General features: G+C 39.4%; 2 protein-coding genes across 2 annotated transcripts; one reads left to right on the forward strand and one right to left on the reverse strand.

Annotated features, from left to right (window-relative positions):
• Positions 1-4702: 4702 nt before the first annotated feature.
• LOC106550774 (red-sensitive opsin) lies at positions 4703-9426 on the forward strand. The gene is made up of 6 exons (XM_014068735.2): positions 4703-4944; positions 5606-5902; positions 6298-6466; positions 6985-7150; positions 7894-8133; positions 8333-9426. Exons 1-6 carry the CDS (start codon positions 4836-4838, stop codon positions 8444-8446), a joined length of 1095 nt encoding a protein of 364 aa, XP_013924210.2. The 5' UTR covers positions 4703-4835; the 3' UTR covers positions 8447-9426.
• Positions 9427-9868: 442 nt separating this feature from the next.
• On the reverse strand, positions 9869-15121 carry TEX28 (testis expressed 28). Its single transcript, XM_087710909.1, has 4 exons — positions 15046-15121; positions 12705-13354; positions 11233-11368; positions 9869-10485 (listed from the first exon to the last, which is right to left on the reverse strand). Exons 1-4 carry the CDS (start codon positions 15118-15120, stop codon positions 10174-10176), a joined length of 1173 nt encoding a protein of 390 aa, XP_087567035.1. The 5' UTR covers position 15121; the 3' UTR covers positions 9869-10173.
• Positions 15122-17649: the final 2528 nt, after the last annotated feature.

Below are 17649 nucleotides of genomic sequence, written 5' to 3' on the forward strand. Positions count from 1 at the left end.
CTCATTTGAATGGTCTTTAAGATATGCCGATATTTTTGCCATCTCGGCTAGGTTTGTGACTTTCAATGGTTCAAATGGTTTCTGAAGGCAGTTAAGATCAACAGAAAGGAAATGCCTTCCTAAAGTTCGTTGGCTCTCGGTCTTGTGTGGTATCTGTGTATCCAAAATATCTGAAAGAGAGGAAGGCTCCTTGTAGGCCCATCTGCTGTGAGAATCTGAGACCATGGGCATTCTCTGTTGGTACCCCCTTTCTTGGAATAGCATATCCCCTGAAATTTGACAGCAACTGATTTTCTAGGGGTTTAGAAAGGTCTTTAGAAAACCATGTGATGGATCCCATTCTACACGGTTTTTTCCCCTTTTTTTCTACTGCAGATTTGTATTGTTGCTTGGCAAACCATGTATTTTTATCAAATTTATTGCTTTTAATCTTTTCTACTGGAACTGGCCACATAAGCCACGTATATTGGTTCGTGATTGAAGCAGCCTATAAGCCAGAATAACAAATAAATTAATGAAGACTTGTTTGCCTTTCAAGGTGAAAATAAATTTTTGGATAGACTTGGTCGCAATGGAGTTGTGTAGCCAATGAAGTATTCCCTCTTATTAAGATTTGATACAGTCTATAGAGAAAGGAATAGTATAAAATAATAAAAAGGGATTCGTCTCACAGAGATCTCTGTGGACTGTATACTACTCAGATTCTTGTTCTATTTACCAAGTCATTCTAAGTCATCAATTCCATTTTGTTTTTTGGAAGGTTAAGCACATTACATCCAAATTAAATTACTTCCACCATTGCAAATGTAGATATCCTATTAGAACTGTATGCATGCACAAAATGTAACCTAGCACAGATCTACCATAGTTTTGATAGATAGATAGATAGATAGATAGATAGATAGATAGATAGATGATAGATAGATAGATAGAAGATAGATAGATAGATAGATAGATAGATAGATAGAAGATAGATAGATAGATAGATAGATAGATAGATAGATAGATAGATAGATGATAGATGATAGATAGATAGATGGATGATAGATAGATAGATAGATAGATGATAGATAGATAGATGATAGATAGATGATAGATAGATAGATGATAGATAGATAAATAGATGATAGATAGATGATAGATAGATAGATAGATAGATAGATAGATAGATAGATAGATAGATAGATAGATAGATAGATAATCTTCATCCTCACAGGTGCTTAGCAATGGTAAATATTTTAAAAAAAACATATTTAAATCACTTATTAAATTAGAGTGTAAAACAAAGACCAGTATAACAGAATGAATTTATAATGGGCAAAAAGGAAGAATCTAATGAGAGAAGTGCAACCAAATTCACCCAGCTCCCTCATTTATGTGGAAGTGTATCATAAGCATGCAGAGAAGAGCATGAATGTGCCATTCAAAGAGGCCAAAACCTTTTTGCAAAACTTTTACCTAATTTTTTTCGGTAAGATAGAGACAGTGCAGGCTACATTATCAACCTTAATTATATCCGTGCTGCACATAGCATTCCCAGTTAACAGTAAGGACAATACCAATAAGTTTGGGCATATTATTTTAAACCCTAAGTCACAGGTAAGGACCCATTTTACCCCAAGTACGTCCATAATGTTCTGTGGAAGCTAGGATCCCTCATTTAGAAACTATCTTGCAAACCAGCGTATTCTGTATTCTACATCCCCTCAATTACGAGTATACTCAGGATGTGTTACACTCAGGATATACTACTTAATGTATTATGTTGTTGTTTTAGGAGAGAGGTATTTACATAATTTTCTGCCTAGCAACCAAAATAACAAGACAGACTGGGACTTAATGCATCTTGACTAGGGATTAAGGGATGATGGCACTATTCTGCCGGTTGGTATCAGGCAGAAAAATGTCTCGAGGAGGTCTTAGCTATTTAAAGGTTAAGGAATTGAGGGGTGTTTTTTTTTTTTTAAAGAATCCAGAAATCTGGAAAGTTTTTTTTTTTCCTTTTTTTAAAGAAAAACCATGGGAATTCAGATCAGGCTAATTTTTTTTTGGTAAATCAAAAAGAAATACTTTTTTTTTAAAGAAGAGTTGAAGGGTGTCCTCAATTCTGAAATAGATGCACTCTAGTTATGGAGAGCAAATTAGAGGGCTAGAGAGGATAGGATGAAGCATCTTCGTTAAATAGATACTTTTAAGTTGATACTATCCACCATGGCCATTATTCTGTGTGTAGGCAAGTCATCTGCTTCCACATAGATCTGCCACTTAACGTGCTCTCAAAGTTCCACTGGCCTAAAATGTTTGTTTTTTCTTGGATGACTTGTAATAGGATGGTTTCGAGAGAGATAAAGTGTCGTCATACATATGTTCACCGTAGAATCACTAAGAAGGTAGAAGAATTGGTTCAGACTTGGTGGAGTTTAGAGGATATGGAAAGATGCCAAGATGCAGGCGTAAGCAAGAAGGTATGAAAATGTTAGACAAAACTTCAAAACAAAAGGCATTTGAGAGACCGCCTGCTGCCAATTACCTCCCACAGACCCATTAGATCTCACAGGGTCGGCCTCCTCCGGGTGCCATCTACCAGCCAATGCCACCTGGCTATTACCCGGGGGAGGGCCTTCTCTGTGGCAGCTCCGGCCCTCTGGAACGAACTCCCCGCAGGGATTCGGACCCTCACCTCTCTCCAGGCCTTCCGAAAAGCTGTCAAAACCTGGCTTTGCCGGCAGGCCTGGGGTTGATGAGTTCCCTCCCCTCTCGACATGTATGGTTGTGCGACTGTTGTTTACTTTTATTATTTGTATTTTGTCTTTTATGTTCCCCTTTTTTTCCCCCCTTGAATTGTTCGCCGCCCTGAGTCCTCCGGGAGAAGGGTGGCATACAAATAATAAAATACAAATACAAATTTCAACAGAGGTCCAGTCGTTTGAAGCTAGTGGGCATGATACAATTTTGAGAAAATACCTTGATGCTTACACATATGAGTCTTTCACAAAAAAATTGCTCTGATGGGATTTATCTTGTTATAGAACATCTGTTAAACATAGGACAATGTGATAAAGATGAAAAGGCAGCATCTCCAAAAATCTGAATTCTAAACACAGCTGGGGTTAGAATCCAAAATACAAATATATTTTTTCAAATTCATATTTCTCTCACTGATCTTGAAGGATCCCCCTTTTTATTTTTTAGCCCTATAACATCATGTACAAGATCCAGTTCTCTCTCTCTCCCCCCCTCTCTCTCTGTCTGTGTGTGTGTGTGTGTCTCTCTCTCTCTCTGTCTCTCTCTCTCTGTCTCTGTCTCTCTCTCACACACACACATACACACACACAGGGAAAATGCCCTCTTGATTCTTCCCTCCCTTCTTTCCACCATCCTGCCTTCATATACAGTTCCCAATATCATCTTTCTTTCTTATTAGATCATCCTATCCCTCTCTTCTTACCGCCTCACAGGCAACAACTCTGGGTCTATCCCTTCCTATTTTCTAGTTTGTGGGAAACTGGAAATATTCAAAGCAAACTACTGACCTCCACTTGTCCACTGTTGTCAATTCCAATTATCCCTGGATTTATGAGGGTACAAAGGTCTTCAGTAGAATGAAAGACGGCAGCATTGAAACATACATTTTGCTCTGAAAAACATACATTTTGCTTCATCTCAAAATAATAATAATTTGAAAAGCTAATATTTAAAAACCACATGCATCAGTCGGGATATTGTAGTAAAGGGTGACATGCCAATATGCACAATGAATTACGTTATTTTTATTTACCTTATAATTTCAACTAACTCTCTGTAAGAGCAATGCATATGCAATTACTGCAACTCTTAGAGGTTAGATTTTCAAAAAAACATTTGCTAGGTCTTTAAACTGATTGTATGTCAATTAATGATAGTAGCCTCTTGAGTATGTATGTAGAATTTCTTGCTGATAAAGATCCTGACCATCCCTCAATAGTTGTTGGTGTACGATATAATTAATGTCTAGTGTTGGGAATGAAAAAGGTTATTTTGTGCTTGGTGTGATGAGTGTTTGGTCATCATTTGAAGAGGCCAGGGATAATATACTTGACAAGTTATGTCCATCTATGCTTCCGCTAAAGGAGAATATTTGTAGGTCAGGCTTGAAATAAGTGGTCCTCGGTGGTGCAGTTGGGTAATGTTTCATTACCCAACTAGATAACATCTTTGGCTAATGAAATGTCTGCAAGAAAACAACCAAGCTCAGAGAGCACTGAAGACCTCTCATCTACATTTGTAGATCTATGTCAAAAGATTTTGAAGTTCATTTCTTGGGGGAGTTGTCTTTGGTGGAAAAACATCACTCCTGTTACGGTAAAGTTGGAGTAAGGTACAAAAAAATGGGACATTCAGAAATTGGAAGGAAATTCTATTCTGAATCAGCTTAGCGGAGTTTTTTTGACTCTCTAATCCCTCCATCATGCTCATCTCTCACCTGAAGTGTCCGGCAAAGATACCATTGGTGATGTAGGACACGTGAAAGCTGTTAATGAGCAGGGGAGGAGGGGAAGAAGAAGAAAAGGAGGAGGGGAGAAGGCCAAATTGTAGCATTGTAGCCCAATTAAGGGATAAAACGTTTAAGGGCTTTGGGGGATCTTGTTCTCCAAGATGAAAGCTTAATCTTCTGTGTGTGGGGGGGTAGATATATAAACAGGCAGGGCTTTGAACCCTAGCATAGACTATTGGATGGGAGAGGCTGATCAAGGCCTGAGAGGAAGAGCAACGAGAAAGAGAGAATTGAGAAAGAACGAGAACGTGGGAGAGAGGGGCACGAAGCGCAAACGAGGGGGAAGATAGTAACCAAGGCCATGACACAGGCCTCGAATGTGGCGGTATTTGCTGCTCGGCGGCAGCACGATGATGAAGATACCACTAGGGACTCATTATTTGCTTACACCAACAGCAACAATACCCGTGGTGAGTTTGGCAAGGGCCTCAGAACTGGGGTCGGTGGGCAGGCTAAGGTTGGTTCACAGGATAAACTTTGACAATAGCCATAGCAATAGCAGTTAGACTTATATAGCGCTTCATAGGCTTTCAGCCCTCTCTAAGCGGTTTACAGAGTCAGCCTATCGCCCCCAACAACCATCCGGGTCCTCATTTTACCCACCTCGGAAGGATGGAAGGCTGAGTCAACCCTGAGCCGGTGAGATTTGAACAGCCAAATTGCAGAGCTGCAGTCAGCTGAAGTAGCTTGCAGTGCTGCATTTAATCACTGCGCCACCTCGGCTCTGTGGGACCAGGTGGGTTTTTCTCCAGCTGACTTCAACCTTGGCAATTAAATGCCTTCGGAAGAGGGGGTCCCAGAAATGGAATTTGCTAGTTGCCGCTGGAACGGTTCTGGATAAGGAAGGGCTCCAAATTGGTCCCAGTAGAAGGATGGGAGTAACGATGATGGTCTTAGTATACTATAAGTCCTAGAGAAGTATCTACTTTCCTATGGATGAACTCTTGAATTATTTACAAGAATAGGGACTTTGTCTTATTTTAGCAGAATGCATCCCTGATTGATTTGCCCAGCACCCTGTTAGGCTTGCTGAGATCCTTCTAAAATGTAACTTTGTCCACCTTCTGGCAGACCCGTTTGAAGGTCCAAATTATCATATTGCACCGCGATGGGTCTACAACATAACTTCACTCTGGATGATCTTTGTTGTCGTTGCCTCAGTCTTCACCAATGGTTTGGTATTGGTGGCCACAGCCAAATTCAAGAAATTACGGCATCCGCTCAACTGGATTTTGGTGAACTTGGCTATAGCTGATTTGGGCGAAACGGTTATTGCTAGCACCATCAGCGTCATCAACCAGTTCTTTGGCTATTTCATCCTCGGTCATCCTTTGTGTGTTTTGGAGGGTTATACGGTCTCTGCTTGTGGTAAGAAGTACTTATTCATTATGTTTTCTGATTAATCCCTTTTCACCCCAATCCCTTTCCTCCAGGTCATACTTTTATCCTCTTCCCCCTAATATAAGCACATCCTATAATCCTGTTGTCCTCAGAGATCACCCATCATGCTGCTCCTTTTCTTTCCATGCCCCTGAGTTGCTTCCCTATTAATCCCATGCATCCCAGGAGACATCTGGCAGAACATTTAGTAAAGGTTTCAGTATAACCATTTCAGCTTTCTAACCATTGATGCTGTTTTGTATAAATAAACTGAATTCCTATAATGTAATGATAGGTTACATATAATTCACACGCACACAAACAAATCTAACAGAGCTATTAGTTATTAGTTATTAGTATCCTCTTCTGATCTTCCTTCCCAGGCATTACAGCTCTCTGGTCTTTGGCTATTATTTCGTGGGAGCGCTGGGTTGTCGTTTGCAAGCCTTTTGGAAATATCAAATTTGATGCTAAAATGGCTCTTGGTGGTATTTTCTTCTCCTGGGCATGGGCTTGCACCTGGACAGCACCACCAATCTTTGGCTGGAGTAGGTAAGTATAAGGAGGGGATGGTACAGAGCAACATCGCTGGAAACAAAGGAGTAGGGTGATGTCCTTCAGATGCGTTAAGACTAGACTTCTCATCATTTTCAGTAGCTTTCCAATATAACTAAAACAATTATGTATATGTTTACATAAAGAGTGACTTAGCTTTCATCAAGAATGTTGATAGGGAAGAATCAGTGATTTGGCTTTCTTTCTCTCAATGAGAAATTAGTTATGTGGATCGTTGATCTTTTTTAATCTACAAGTCATTAAATCTTTCATTTGGCATTTATTTTTATGAGATGGGGAAGAATGTGTCTACAAGGGTATTTAGATTGAAGCCTCAAGCAATTCTGAGTGAAACTGCTTTGTCATACGTATGTCAACTCTATCTTGGTCAATGTTGTGTGGCATCAGACATTCTTGATTTATTTTATATGAACAAACGTAAAACATACTAAGAGGGACTCAAAAGATTAATCAAATCTCAAATGTGAAAATGGATTTCTTTTCCTCCCAACCAGATACTGGCCTCATGGTCTGAAAACATCATGTGGTCCAGATGTATTCAGTGGCAATGAAGATCCAGGTGTCCAGTCTTACATGATTGTCCTGATGACTACCTGTTGTATATTTCCTCTGAGCGTCATCATTATCTGTTACTTGCAAGTGTGGTTGGCTATCCGTGCGGTAAATACACACATTGCATTATATCACAGGTGTCATGTATTCCTCCTTCATGTCTCTTGTGATTGGATCTCTCTTCCTTATAAATCACACTTTCTCCCAAATTAAAATATCACTGCTATAAAGCCTCTGATAGAGAACGATATAGAGAATTAACCTTTTGTTAATGGAGCCCTAATTCTGTCACTGTACTTGAAAATCCTTAATCACATTGCAGCACAAATAAGATCTCCACACCGAGGTGGCGCAGTGGTTAGGGTGCAGTACTGCAGGTCACTTCAGCTGACTGCTATCTGCAGTTCAGCCGTTCTAATCTCACCGGCTCAAGGTTGACTCAGCCTTCCATCCTTCCGAGGTGGGTGAAATGAGGACCCAGAGTGTGGGGGCAATATGCTGACTCTGTAAACCGCTTAGAGCAGGCTGAAAGCCCTATGAAGCAGTATATAAGTCTAACTGCTATTGCTATTGCTATCAATATATACCTAGCTAGCTCCCCTAACATGATCTCCACTTCTATAAAAGTCCTCTGGCTAATTTCAGTTTCCTAATAAGGCCTTTGCCAGGAATGATTCCCAATTTTCCTTAGTTCATTTTCTCCATACTCCTGCTTACATCAGGATATCTATATACAAATTTAATCTGAATCCAATTTCTATGGTAAACTCCTTTCTCTCTCTTGTTCCAAATCACAGCCTAGGGATCCGAGATGTACCTTATTAACCTCACTTCTTTCTTTTCCCACATAGGTTGCAGCCCAGCAGAAAGAGTCAGAATCAACACAGAAGGCTGAGAAGGAAGTGTCAAGAATGGTGGTGGTCATGATCATCGCCTATATTGTCTGCTGGGGACCATATACATTTTTTGCCTGTTTTGCTGCTGCCAATCCAGGCTATGCCTTTCACCCCCTGACGGCTTCCGTACCTGCCTTCTTTGCAAAAAGCGCCACCATTTACAACCCAATTATCTATGTCTTCATGAACAGACAGGTAACCTGCTCTGGCCCCAACGGAAGAGCTAGAAATTATTTGAATTGAGAGAGGTGGGTAGATTAAAAGTAATGAACAGAAAGCAACTGGGGTGTGTGTGTGGATTGTATCGTTTGGGGGATGATATTGTGCTATGTTGTGTGGTGGGAAAGGATAGAACTTGTAAATGCTTTTATGACATTTGTCTGTCTCCTGGCAGTTCCGTAATTGCATAATGCAGCTCTTTGGCAAGAAAGTGGACGATGGTTCAGAAGTTTCTACTTCCCGCACTGAAGTCTCATCTGCCTCTAACTCTTCGGTATCACCGGCATGAGAGCTCTTTCTTGATAGATATCGAGACAGTTCTGCCTCCCAGGAGGGCCCTAGTGAGAATTTCTCCTTCCTTCCGCAGCATATGGATTCCCTATGCATATCTAACATATCGGACTGCTATTGCACAAACCCGTTCCTTGGACTTAAGACTGTGACCCAGGTTGGGTGCTTCTGTTCCGCCTAGGGAGAGGGAGGTGTTTCTGCTTTCCTTTCAGAATTGTTTAGCGGGTGGCAATGAAAAGTTCATACCTCTATATTCAAATATTCCAACAGTCTGAGATTTTCCTGGGACTTCAGGGATTGTTGCTTTCATCCCCTATCATTGTATCTTTAATTAATATTTTACTTATCCTTCGGACTGCAAGAGGCAGAACAAAGGGGGATCCTTTGGAAAGTGTATGACTTTTGCGAAGCAAGTCTATCTCATATATATTTTTTTCATAGAGAATCCACTCATCTTTAAGGTGACGCTTCCTATGAATGGGTAGGTAGATTGATGTATCCACATAATGTGATAATCTAGACATCAGTTCTATTTTGATTATCTTTTGCTCTGCCCCTTATGAAGTGTTTGGGTGGGTGCACGGAGTCCATCGAAAGGAGGCTGGAGAATGAAGTTGTTCCCTGCAATTTCTGTGCCTCAGGAGGTTTGGAGATACTGATTTCTAGCTATGCCTAAGAGGAAACATAATTCTGGCAAAAATCATAAATGAGAACTTGCCGTAGCATTTTCGCCATCCTAAAGCTCTGTACATCTCCTCGGCATGGCTCAAAAGGACCCACTCTGTATATAGTATTTGATATTAAAATCACCCATGTTCCATGGGATATTTAGCTAGAAACGCAATGGGTAAAATTATTTTTAAAAACCTTACAGCAGTGAGACAGACTAAATTGATGTACAAAAATGTTTACCTTCTGTATAAAAGCTGAGTTTGTATCTTACAAATGATGTTGCAAAACACTACCTTTTGTCCACAATGTGTATTGCTTGAAATGTATCCAGGCATGTGGGAATTTGCCTTCGCTGACAGTATAATGATTGTGGATTAGTGGAAAAAGAGAAATATCAAAATGTAATTTTAATTTTTGACAATGGATATCTGTAGAAATCAAGCAGAGTGAAACTGGTAGCTCAAACTGAAAGGTATGGGTCACACCCCTGACAGCAGAAAAGTGTGAGATAAACAAATCTGAGCAATGAGATAGAATATTTGGGAAGTTTTCTTGTGCAAACCTTCACTGATGAGAAGAGCACTGAAGGATATATTTTCTGTTATTAGAATGCAATAGGATCTCCTGTCTCAGGTACCAAAACAATCGTGGGCTGAATAGCGTAAAGAAGGATTTAAACCTATCAAATTTCATTTACTTTCTTTCATCTTCAGTCATGCTTTCATATACACAACATACATGCATGCACACGCTCCCCTCTTCTTCTCCAAAAATTGAACCTCCACACCAAACATGAATACCAATCCTCACCCTTCCTGCATTGTTTTTCAGCTCATCTGGGATGTTAGAATTTAGAGGTGGATTGTCACGCGGAGATGTTTTTCATGCAGTTTTGTCATTTAGTTCTTCCTAGCTAGAGAAACAATTAAGGAGAAAAGGAAGAACAGAAAGACAGGCTCCTTTTTATTTCATTTTAATAAACAAATAAATAGTTATATGGTTGAGAAGCTGCAGCATAGGTACAGAAATAGGGATGCCAACGTTGTCTGACTGTCAGGATGAAGAAAGCCACGTTTTCCAGTCTGACTCAGTAATGTCAGAGAAGTAATTCCATGCAAGAGTTATGAGGACGATGACAAGGAGAGTGGACATGGCCCGCATAGGAGTATGCAGAAGAGGAACGATAAAGGCTGAAATTGTTGAAAAAAACACCAGGATAATGGCAGCGACGGTCAATAGAAGGTTCATGAGCTGTCCATAAAGCTTATACATACTGGCCTGGGGCACCTCCATTGCCTCCTGTTGTTGGGCTTGCTGCTGCTGTTCCAGTTTGACAAGCCGGGTCTGGTAGGAATCCAGCACTTCCTACCACAAAGACAAGGAAAAGACAGGAGATCAGGACAGGAGCAGCCCGTTTCCAGACACTGATTTAGTTAATCCCGGGTGGATTTCCACAGTGTTATTTTTCACCTGCAATTTGCACGTTCACGTGCTCTAATTCTCTGATGGCTCTATTTGTATCTGCAAAGAGGAAGGTCAGTTTTCTGGCTCCTAGTTAACCCAAATGGTGCTATCTGGACAAGAAAGACAGATGCCAACAAGTTCAGAAGGCTGCCAGGGTTTACAAATGCACAGAGACGAAAAACTTTAGAGGGAAAAGGTTGAGTTGAAGGGACTCCAAAACAGCCCAATTCATACTATGCTCATTGGTCATAGAATGCTGACTTGTACAAAAGGGGAAGGCCTAATGCGAGATTTTGTTTCAGATCTCCCTGAGGTGTGCTACTAATGCTAACATGCTGGTGTTGCAGTACATGCAAAAGCAGGTTCACGGTGATCTTATCAGCAGACAAAACAACTGTGCCAGTGCTTGTACCACTCTTAACATCGTTGCAACCTTCATTTCCTATTGCAAAAACACACTGGTCTCTCTCTAAAGACAGTTGACATAGCCTATTGAGTAAGATGGGATAGTACTTTTTTTTTTCCTTTTGCTCCATTTTTATGCACTCTGTCAAACCAGCCATATGCAACCTGTTCCAATGTCCTGTTCTTTGCTACCAGAGCAATACTGTGCAAAGCCCCCGTGCATTTAGTTAAGCAGTCTCTTACCCAGACATCCCGGGACCTCTCATAAGATTGATACACCATCTTCTCCTCAGTGCAGGCCAGATCATGTTTGAGGTTGGTGATTTCATTGAGATTTAGCTGTACTACATCATTCACTTGTATTTCCAGGTTATAGTGCCTGAAGAAGGATGGCATTAATTGAGGTTCTATAATCTGATCTTGTGTTCTAAGTCATTTTTCTCTCCCTCCCCCACACCTCTCAGCCAACTGGCTGATCTTGTTACTGTCACCACTTTAGGCATTGCTGTAAATGGATTATGATGAGCTGGCTCTGCTCCCTGATTTGACACTTCCAGTACAAGAAATGGGTGACTATGCTCATCCTGGATTTGGAAAAGGGTGGAGACAGGATTACAGTATCCAGTGCCATCTGGGTTTGGGAATGTGAAAACAAAAGAAATCAAACATTCCGGGGTTCATCAAAGCACGGAATCTAATACTGAAAAATACTTTTTGGAGCCCAGTGGTAATTGGAACTAGAAAGGCACTAGTTCTGCCAAAGATGTGGCAAGAAGTAGATGAACAATTTGGTAGGCTGAATTATTATGCTAAATATGCTTCTGAACAGTTCTCTCCCAGATATTCTTTTATCTAAATGAAATTATCTGAAGGTAAAAAAAATAGACATAATAAATATGAACTCAAATGTCTTCATTTGCAATGATTGACTTCCTTTTGGTTACATAACAGAAATAACAGAGATATTCGCTAGCAAATGGAATGGTAACTCAGCCGTCAGTCTAGTCTCTTATTTCATTCTGTAGGTACATTATTTTATTGTTTTTTAGAGAAAAAGATGAAGAATTATCGGTTCATTCACTGACATCACTTTTTTTAGAAAGGAATCTTTTAAATAGTCTAGTTTAGTTATAATCTAATCCAATCCGATTGGAGGATTATGGGATGGAAAATACCAGCAAAGAAACCAGCCCGGTGCTAGCATATTTCTGCTTTGCTCTGAAAGCACATCGCTAAATGTGCAATAATGGCACTGAAGATATCCCAAGTGGGATTAATTGTTGTTAAAATGTTCTCATTCTCTATATTTCATTTTGCATACAAGATGGATCTTTTCCCAATAAAAAAACATATTGCAACATTCCTCCTGGCTAAGGAGGTTGTGGCTATGCCCTTTGCATGTTGCAAGAAAAGCAGGACGTTTCTGAGTAGTGGAAAAGATCAGAAGACATATGGCAAATTATGGTCTGTATTGTGATACCACATTAGTAACACAAGGGGGGGGGAAACTGTGTGCTTTTTTGTGTGAGTGTGGCATACGAGGCAAAGAGCTTCATATGCAGGAAAGACATCGTGGATTTGTCACTAAAGACAAAGCTGTGATGTTCTAAGATAATGAGTGTCAGGAGGAAACAGGACACCAGGGACAATCAAGCCTGCAATGGCAAGGAAATTGAATACTGGGAACCACTGTTCTCAAGAATGTGGAGGCCCACCTTAACTTTTCTTCCTGTAGGACTTCCATAATTTGCTTTTTATCAACTTTCCAAGTTTCTTCTAACATGTTCCTCTGGTTGTCCAGGGCTTTGTGATAGTCCTTTAGCTCCATGATTTGGCTCTTCAGCTCATGAAGCTTCTTTTTGGCCTCCTCTTCAAGGTGCTGCTTTGAGGCTGCCTCTGCGATAGGTTCATTTTCTGCGCTACTTGCGATGGAGCATTCTTCTATTAGAGGAGCTTCTGTAGGGCGGAACCTGAGTATGTTATATGGCCCTGGATGGGCCACACTGACCTTGAGAGTTTGGGGCGGGGAAGAGGAACTGTTGTCTGCAGGTGGGAAATTCTTCTCCTCTAATTTCTTCAGTTGGACTAAGCAATCCTGCAGACGCTGTTCGAGATGAGCAATATTAGCTGAGGAGCGTTGGTTGATACGTTCAAATGCTTGACGGATGGAAGGTGCCTTGTCCCGATCAGCTTTGCTTACCAGTTCCACATAAGTGGAGAGGTTCTCCTCACGATTGGCCTTCTCCACCCTCAGCAATTCAGACAAGTGCAGTATGCGATGGCGTAGAGCATCTTTCGGACTTCGGTAACTTGACTGGGAAGTTCCAGAAGCATCAGAAGACCTGCGGCTCCGACTGGAGCTCCCCTGTTACAAGGGTGGAGCAGGAAGACAGGAGTGTCAGAGAAAAGTGCACCAATTTAAGTTACCTCGGAATTATCATGTTTTGCATGGAGCTTAGTTAGGTAACTAACAATGTACTTATCTTGAGTGATCCCAGAATGTAAAGACTTATACTGTGTATTTTGTATCTACTCCCATATTCTCTGCTCTGCTTTCATCTAGAACAGTCAGTTTCTCTTTCTGTAAAGAAAGATGGAGTGCTCTTATTTGGAGATTGTGAGAGGAATATGGATGCTGAATAATAAGAGATAACTGTCCAATAACTCTCTTTCCAGGCACACCTATGGCAACTTTATAACTCTGGGTATTGAGTGCTACTTCTTGCTCTCCCCTTAGTTCAAATTTCTAAATTAAACAAGATTCTTAATAGAATTATAGTTTGAACCTTGTTCATTCTCTTCTACCTGATTGCCTCTCTTGCTTCACCAGTGGATTTAGGCACTGATTCCTCAATATATCTCAACTTGTACAAGCACACTCACAGTTAATTAAAATATCTCTTTTTTATTGGGGAAAACCACAGTGACAATGTCATAGAAATGTTCAGCAGCTGGCTGGCTCTTCAGTTTTCTGTGAACTTCCCATTTATCTCAACCTCCCTGTTCTCTTAAAACATCCCTTAACAAAAGAGAAAAGGCATGGAGATATTGACAGTATGCACTGCTGTTCTTGGGAGACAAGGAAGTGGTCAAAAACATTTTGAAATGTCTTCCTGGATTTAAGGAGAGATGACGAGGTTTGGGTACAATGTTTAAGGGATGACATTCTACTTTGGTCCTATTTGACTGTGGCTGGTAAGGTGCAAAAATACTAGTGTTTCTTATCTTTTGCCCTATCTTCTGTTCTGTTGTGGAAAAGTACCCTTGCCCGGAAAATTCCCTTTCATTAGAATCCTGCGGTTCCACCACAAAACCGCGGTAGACAAAAGCGCGCTCGACGAAAGCGCATACGTGATGTCATCACAGTGCGACGAAAACATCGCACCGTGATCGATAAATGTAAAATTAAAGCGAAAACCTTACCCTAACCCCCCAAACCTAAACCTAACCCTAACCCTAACCCTAACCCTTAACCTAACCCTTAACCTAACCCTAAACCTAACCCTTAACCTAACGCTAAACGTAACCCTAACGCTCTAAACCTAACCCTAACCCTTAACCTAACCCTAACCCTAAACCTAAACCTAACCCTTACCTTTATGTGAATCGGCTTGCTTTAATTTTATTTTTATTTCAATTTTTAATTTTTTTCGTCGCGCTGTGATGACGTCACATACGCGCTTTCGTCGAGCGCGCTTTTGTGGACCGCGGTTTTGACGGGTCACAGAATCCTGCAATGACATCATATATCGTTCTTCCTGAATCATGACAACTGCCATTACAATCAGGGATCCTTACCGCTTGGAATCTCATTACATAATGGTACACTGTGTTCAATCTTAGAAATATTTGTTTACCCATAGTTTACCAAAGTAATCCAACTTTTGAGTTCATCTGGTATGCTCTAGATACGGATGAATTTGTTCAACATCTTAGGCTACAATCTAATTGTGATCTAGAGTGTTATAGTTTGTGATCCAGAGTGTCTACAAGAGAGCCATGTGCTAGATAAAATGCATTTTGAATGTGAAGAAATGTGTTTTATTGGTCACTCACTACATTGGGAGCTTGACTTGTTGACGCTTCGGACTGCTGAGAACGTTCTTCTTTGGTTAAATTATAGTCTACCATGAATGCTGCATGGAAACAGACAAGTGCACAAAAGTAACATTAATTTGTGATCTAATCATTTTTTATATTTGTTGTCCTATTTGATTGCTGTAAGTCGGCCAAATTTCCTTTTGGTGAGATAGACAGCTATACAAATTTGACTAGCAAAGAAATTTTAAAAAATCATCCTTTGTTGACGCTAAATTGTAACTTCCTCTAGCCTGCCTAAAAATGGGGTTAAGAGGTAACTTTTACGACTTTCTTCATTTCTCTTTTTAAAGAGGGTTTTAAATTAACTAAAGAAAAAAAGAAAAAGAATAAACAAAATTATAACAGAAGATCCATAGTTGATTGATATTAATCTTTATATATATATATATATATATATATATATATATATATGTGTGTGTGTGTGTGTGTGTGTGTGTGTGTGTGTGTGTGTGTGTGTGTGTGTGTGTATTTAGAGCACAGGTTCGAATCCCAGTAAGGGTATGGCTAGCTGATGAGAGCTAAATAGCTTGAAATAGATCTATACTAGTTTCCCTTTATTTATTTATCAGCACAAATAAAAAAACATATATATGTATATATATATATTAATTAAACCAATGAATAGTTAGAGCCATTTGTTGTCTTTCAGATGCTGGCCCATAAGTCATTTGACTGTAAGTCTATACTTTTTGTCCAGGTGTCAACTTTCGTGTGAGAACACAGAACATAAATATCTAAAAATATGAAATCTCAAAATTAAGTAAATACATGTGATTGCATCTTACTGAAATGGAACCATATATTTTAAAAGAGCATAAATTTCACATCATCTTCAAAAGCACAAAAAAGCTTGTATCCTTACGATTTATATTGACATTGTTTCCTGATTGCTTATTTGTATCCTACGACTATCATTAAGTTTTGTACCTTATGATTCTTGACAAACGTATCTTGTCTTTTATGTACACGGAGAGCATATCCACCAGACAAATTCCTTGTGTGTCCACTCACACTCACACTGCCAATAAAGAATTCTATCTATCTAAATGCAATGTGGTTGTTTCTAAAATATTATTTCTTGTTCAAAAGGATGTAATCTAAAAATCTATTATAATTTTTTTAAATATTGTTAAGTAAAACATGGAGGCGAAAAGAAAAAGAAACATATTTAAAAGAATTTTGGGGAAAAAAAGAAAACACAAACCAAATTAAGAAGAGTTTTAAAAATACTGTAAAATTACATTCTAGCAACTCCTCTCTCTTCTCTCTCCCCATCTGATTGCTACTTGAATATTTTTATATTTTATTTTGGACATTATTACTCATTTATGTTTGAATTATTATTATTTTTTAAAACTTTATCTTTTTCTTCAAAAACTATATTCTTAGTGCCTTAGCTTGCCTTACTGTGTGGTACAATATGTTGCATATAATAGAATCACTCCTGGTTGAATTTGATTAAACATCTCCTGTAAATGTACAATTTTTGATTGCTGTATACTCTTCAATGTATTGACAGCCAGATTTCTCTTTTCCAATGTTGTGGCACACAACTACAACATAAATCTTAATAAAATAACTGTCTTGGATAATGCCTAATAAAAATATACAAACCATATATTTCTCCCATGTCTTACCTCATTCTCTATAAACAATTTTTTAAAACCTCATCATCTATCCTAATCAGGAAAAAACGATTAAGAATTACCAAAAATAACCAATGTATTACAATTTAATAAACTCACCTGAATTTCTTCCTTTTACATTTAAATCTCAATTTCTACCATTAAACAAATGCTTCCAAATCTCATCCAAATTTAGTCAATAAAAATCCAATAAAAGTTATTAAAGATAACATAACAATTTTCACTGTAACCAAATTAAATTAAAAATACAGCTAATGAACATTCCCCCATATAACTCTAGTTTAAAATTTCTAATTCTAAAATCAACTCCAATCCCCTTTTCGCTGTTAATTTTTAAAAATTAAATCCATAAACCCATACTTAAAGGTTTTTTGTAAAGGATTGAAGGAAATTAATCCAGTGAATGCCATGAAACTTGCTATTACAGAGGTTCTGAATATTTAAAAAAGAATAAAACAATAAAAATGCCAAAATGATAAGGAAATTAGGATTCATAGAACCTTATCTCCCATTCCGAGTCACTCAACACAGGAGCAGATCACAAAAATATTACTTCCTGACACCTACTCATAAGGAGCCATTGTCCAGAATACAGGTGGGCAGGCACATGATTTCTCCTTTAAGAGCCGAGGTGGCGCAGTGGTTAGAGTGCAGTACTGCAGGCCACTTCAGCTGACTGCTATCTGCAGTTCGGCGGTTCAAATCTCACCGGCTCAAGGTTGACTCAGCCTTCCATCCTTCCGAGGTGGGTGAAATGAGGACCCAGACTGTGGGGGCAATATGCTGACTCTGTGAACCGCTTAGAGAGGGCTGAAAGCCCTATGAAGCGGTATATGTCTAACTGCTATTGCTAACTGCTATTATCCAGAAAGATTTCACTGGCCCGGATCTCCATGCAGCTGGCAATTTCAGT

Source organism: Thamnophis sirtalis, unplaced genomic scaffold (genome assembly GCF_051295495.1).
Source record: "Thamnophis sirtalis isolate CommonGarterSnake01/CBP01778 unplaced genomic scaffold, rThaSir2_p1.2 scaffold_3, whole genome shotgun sequence".
NCBI lineage: Eukaryota > Metazoa > Chordata > Lepidosauria > Squamata > Natricidae > Thamnophis > Thamnophis sirtalis.

Coding starts and splice junctions, on each gene's coding strand:
- LOC106550774 (XM_014068735.2), top strand. CDS start 4,836: ATGACACAGGCCTCGAATGTGGCGGTATTTGCTGCTCGGCGGCAGCAC. Junction 5,903..6,297: donor TTATACGGTCTCTGCTTGTG/GTAAGAAGTACT, acceptor CTTCCTTCCCAG/GCATTACAGCTCTCTGGTCT. Junction 7,151..7,893: donor TGTGGTTGGCTATCCGTGCG/GTAAATACACAC, acceptor TTTCCCACATAG/GTTGCAGCCCAGCAGAAAGA.
- TEX28 (XM_087710909.1), bottom strand. CDS start 15,120: ATGGTAGACTATAATTTAACCAAAGAAGAACGTTCTCAGCAGTCCGAA. Junction 11,369..12,704: donor CTACAGGAAGAAAAGTTAAG/GTGGGCCTCCAC, acceptor ATCCTTCTTCAG/GCACTATAACCTGGAAATAC. Junction 10,486..11,232: donor AGAGGTCCCGGGATGTCTGG/GTAAGAGACTGC, acceptor TCTTTGTGGTAG/GAAGTGCTGGATTCCTACCA.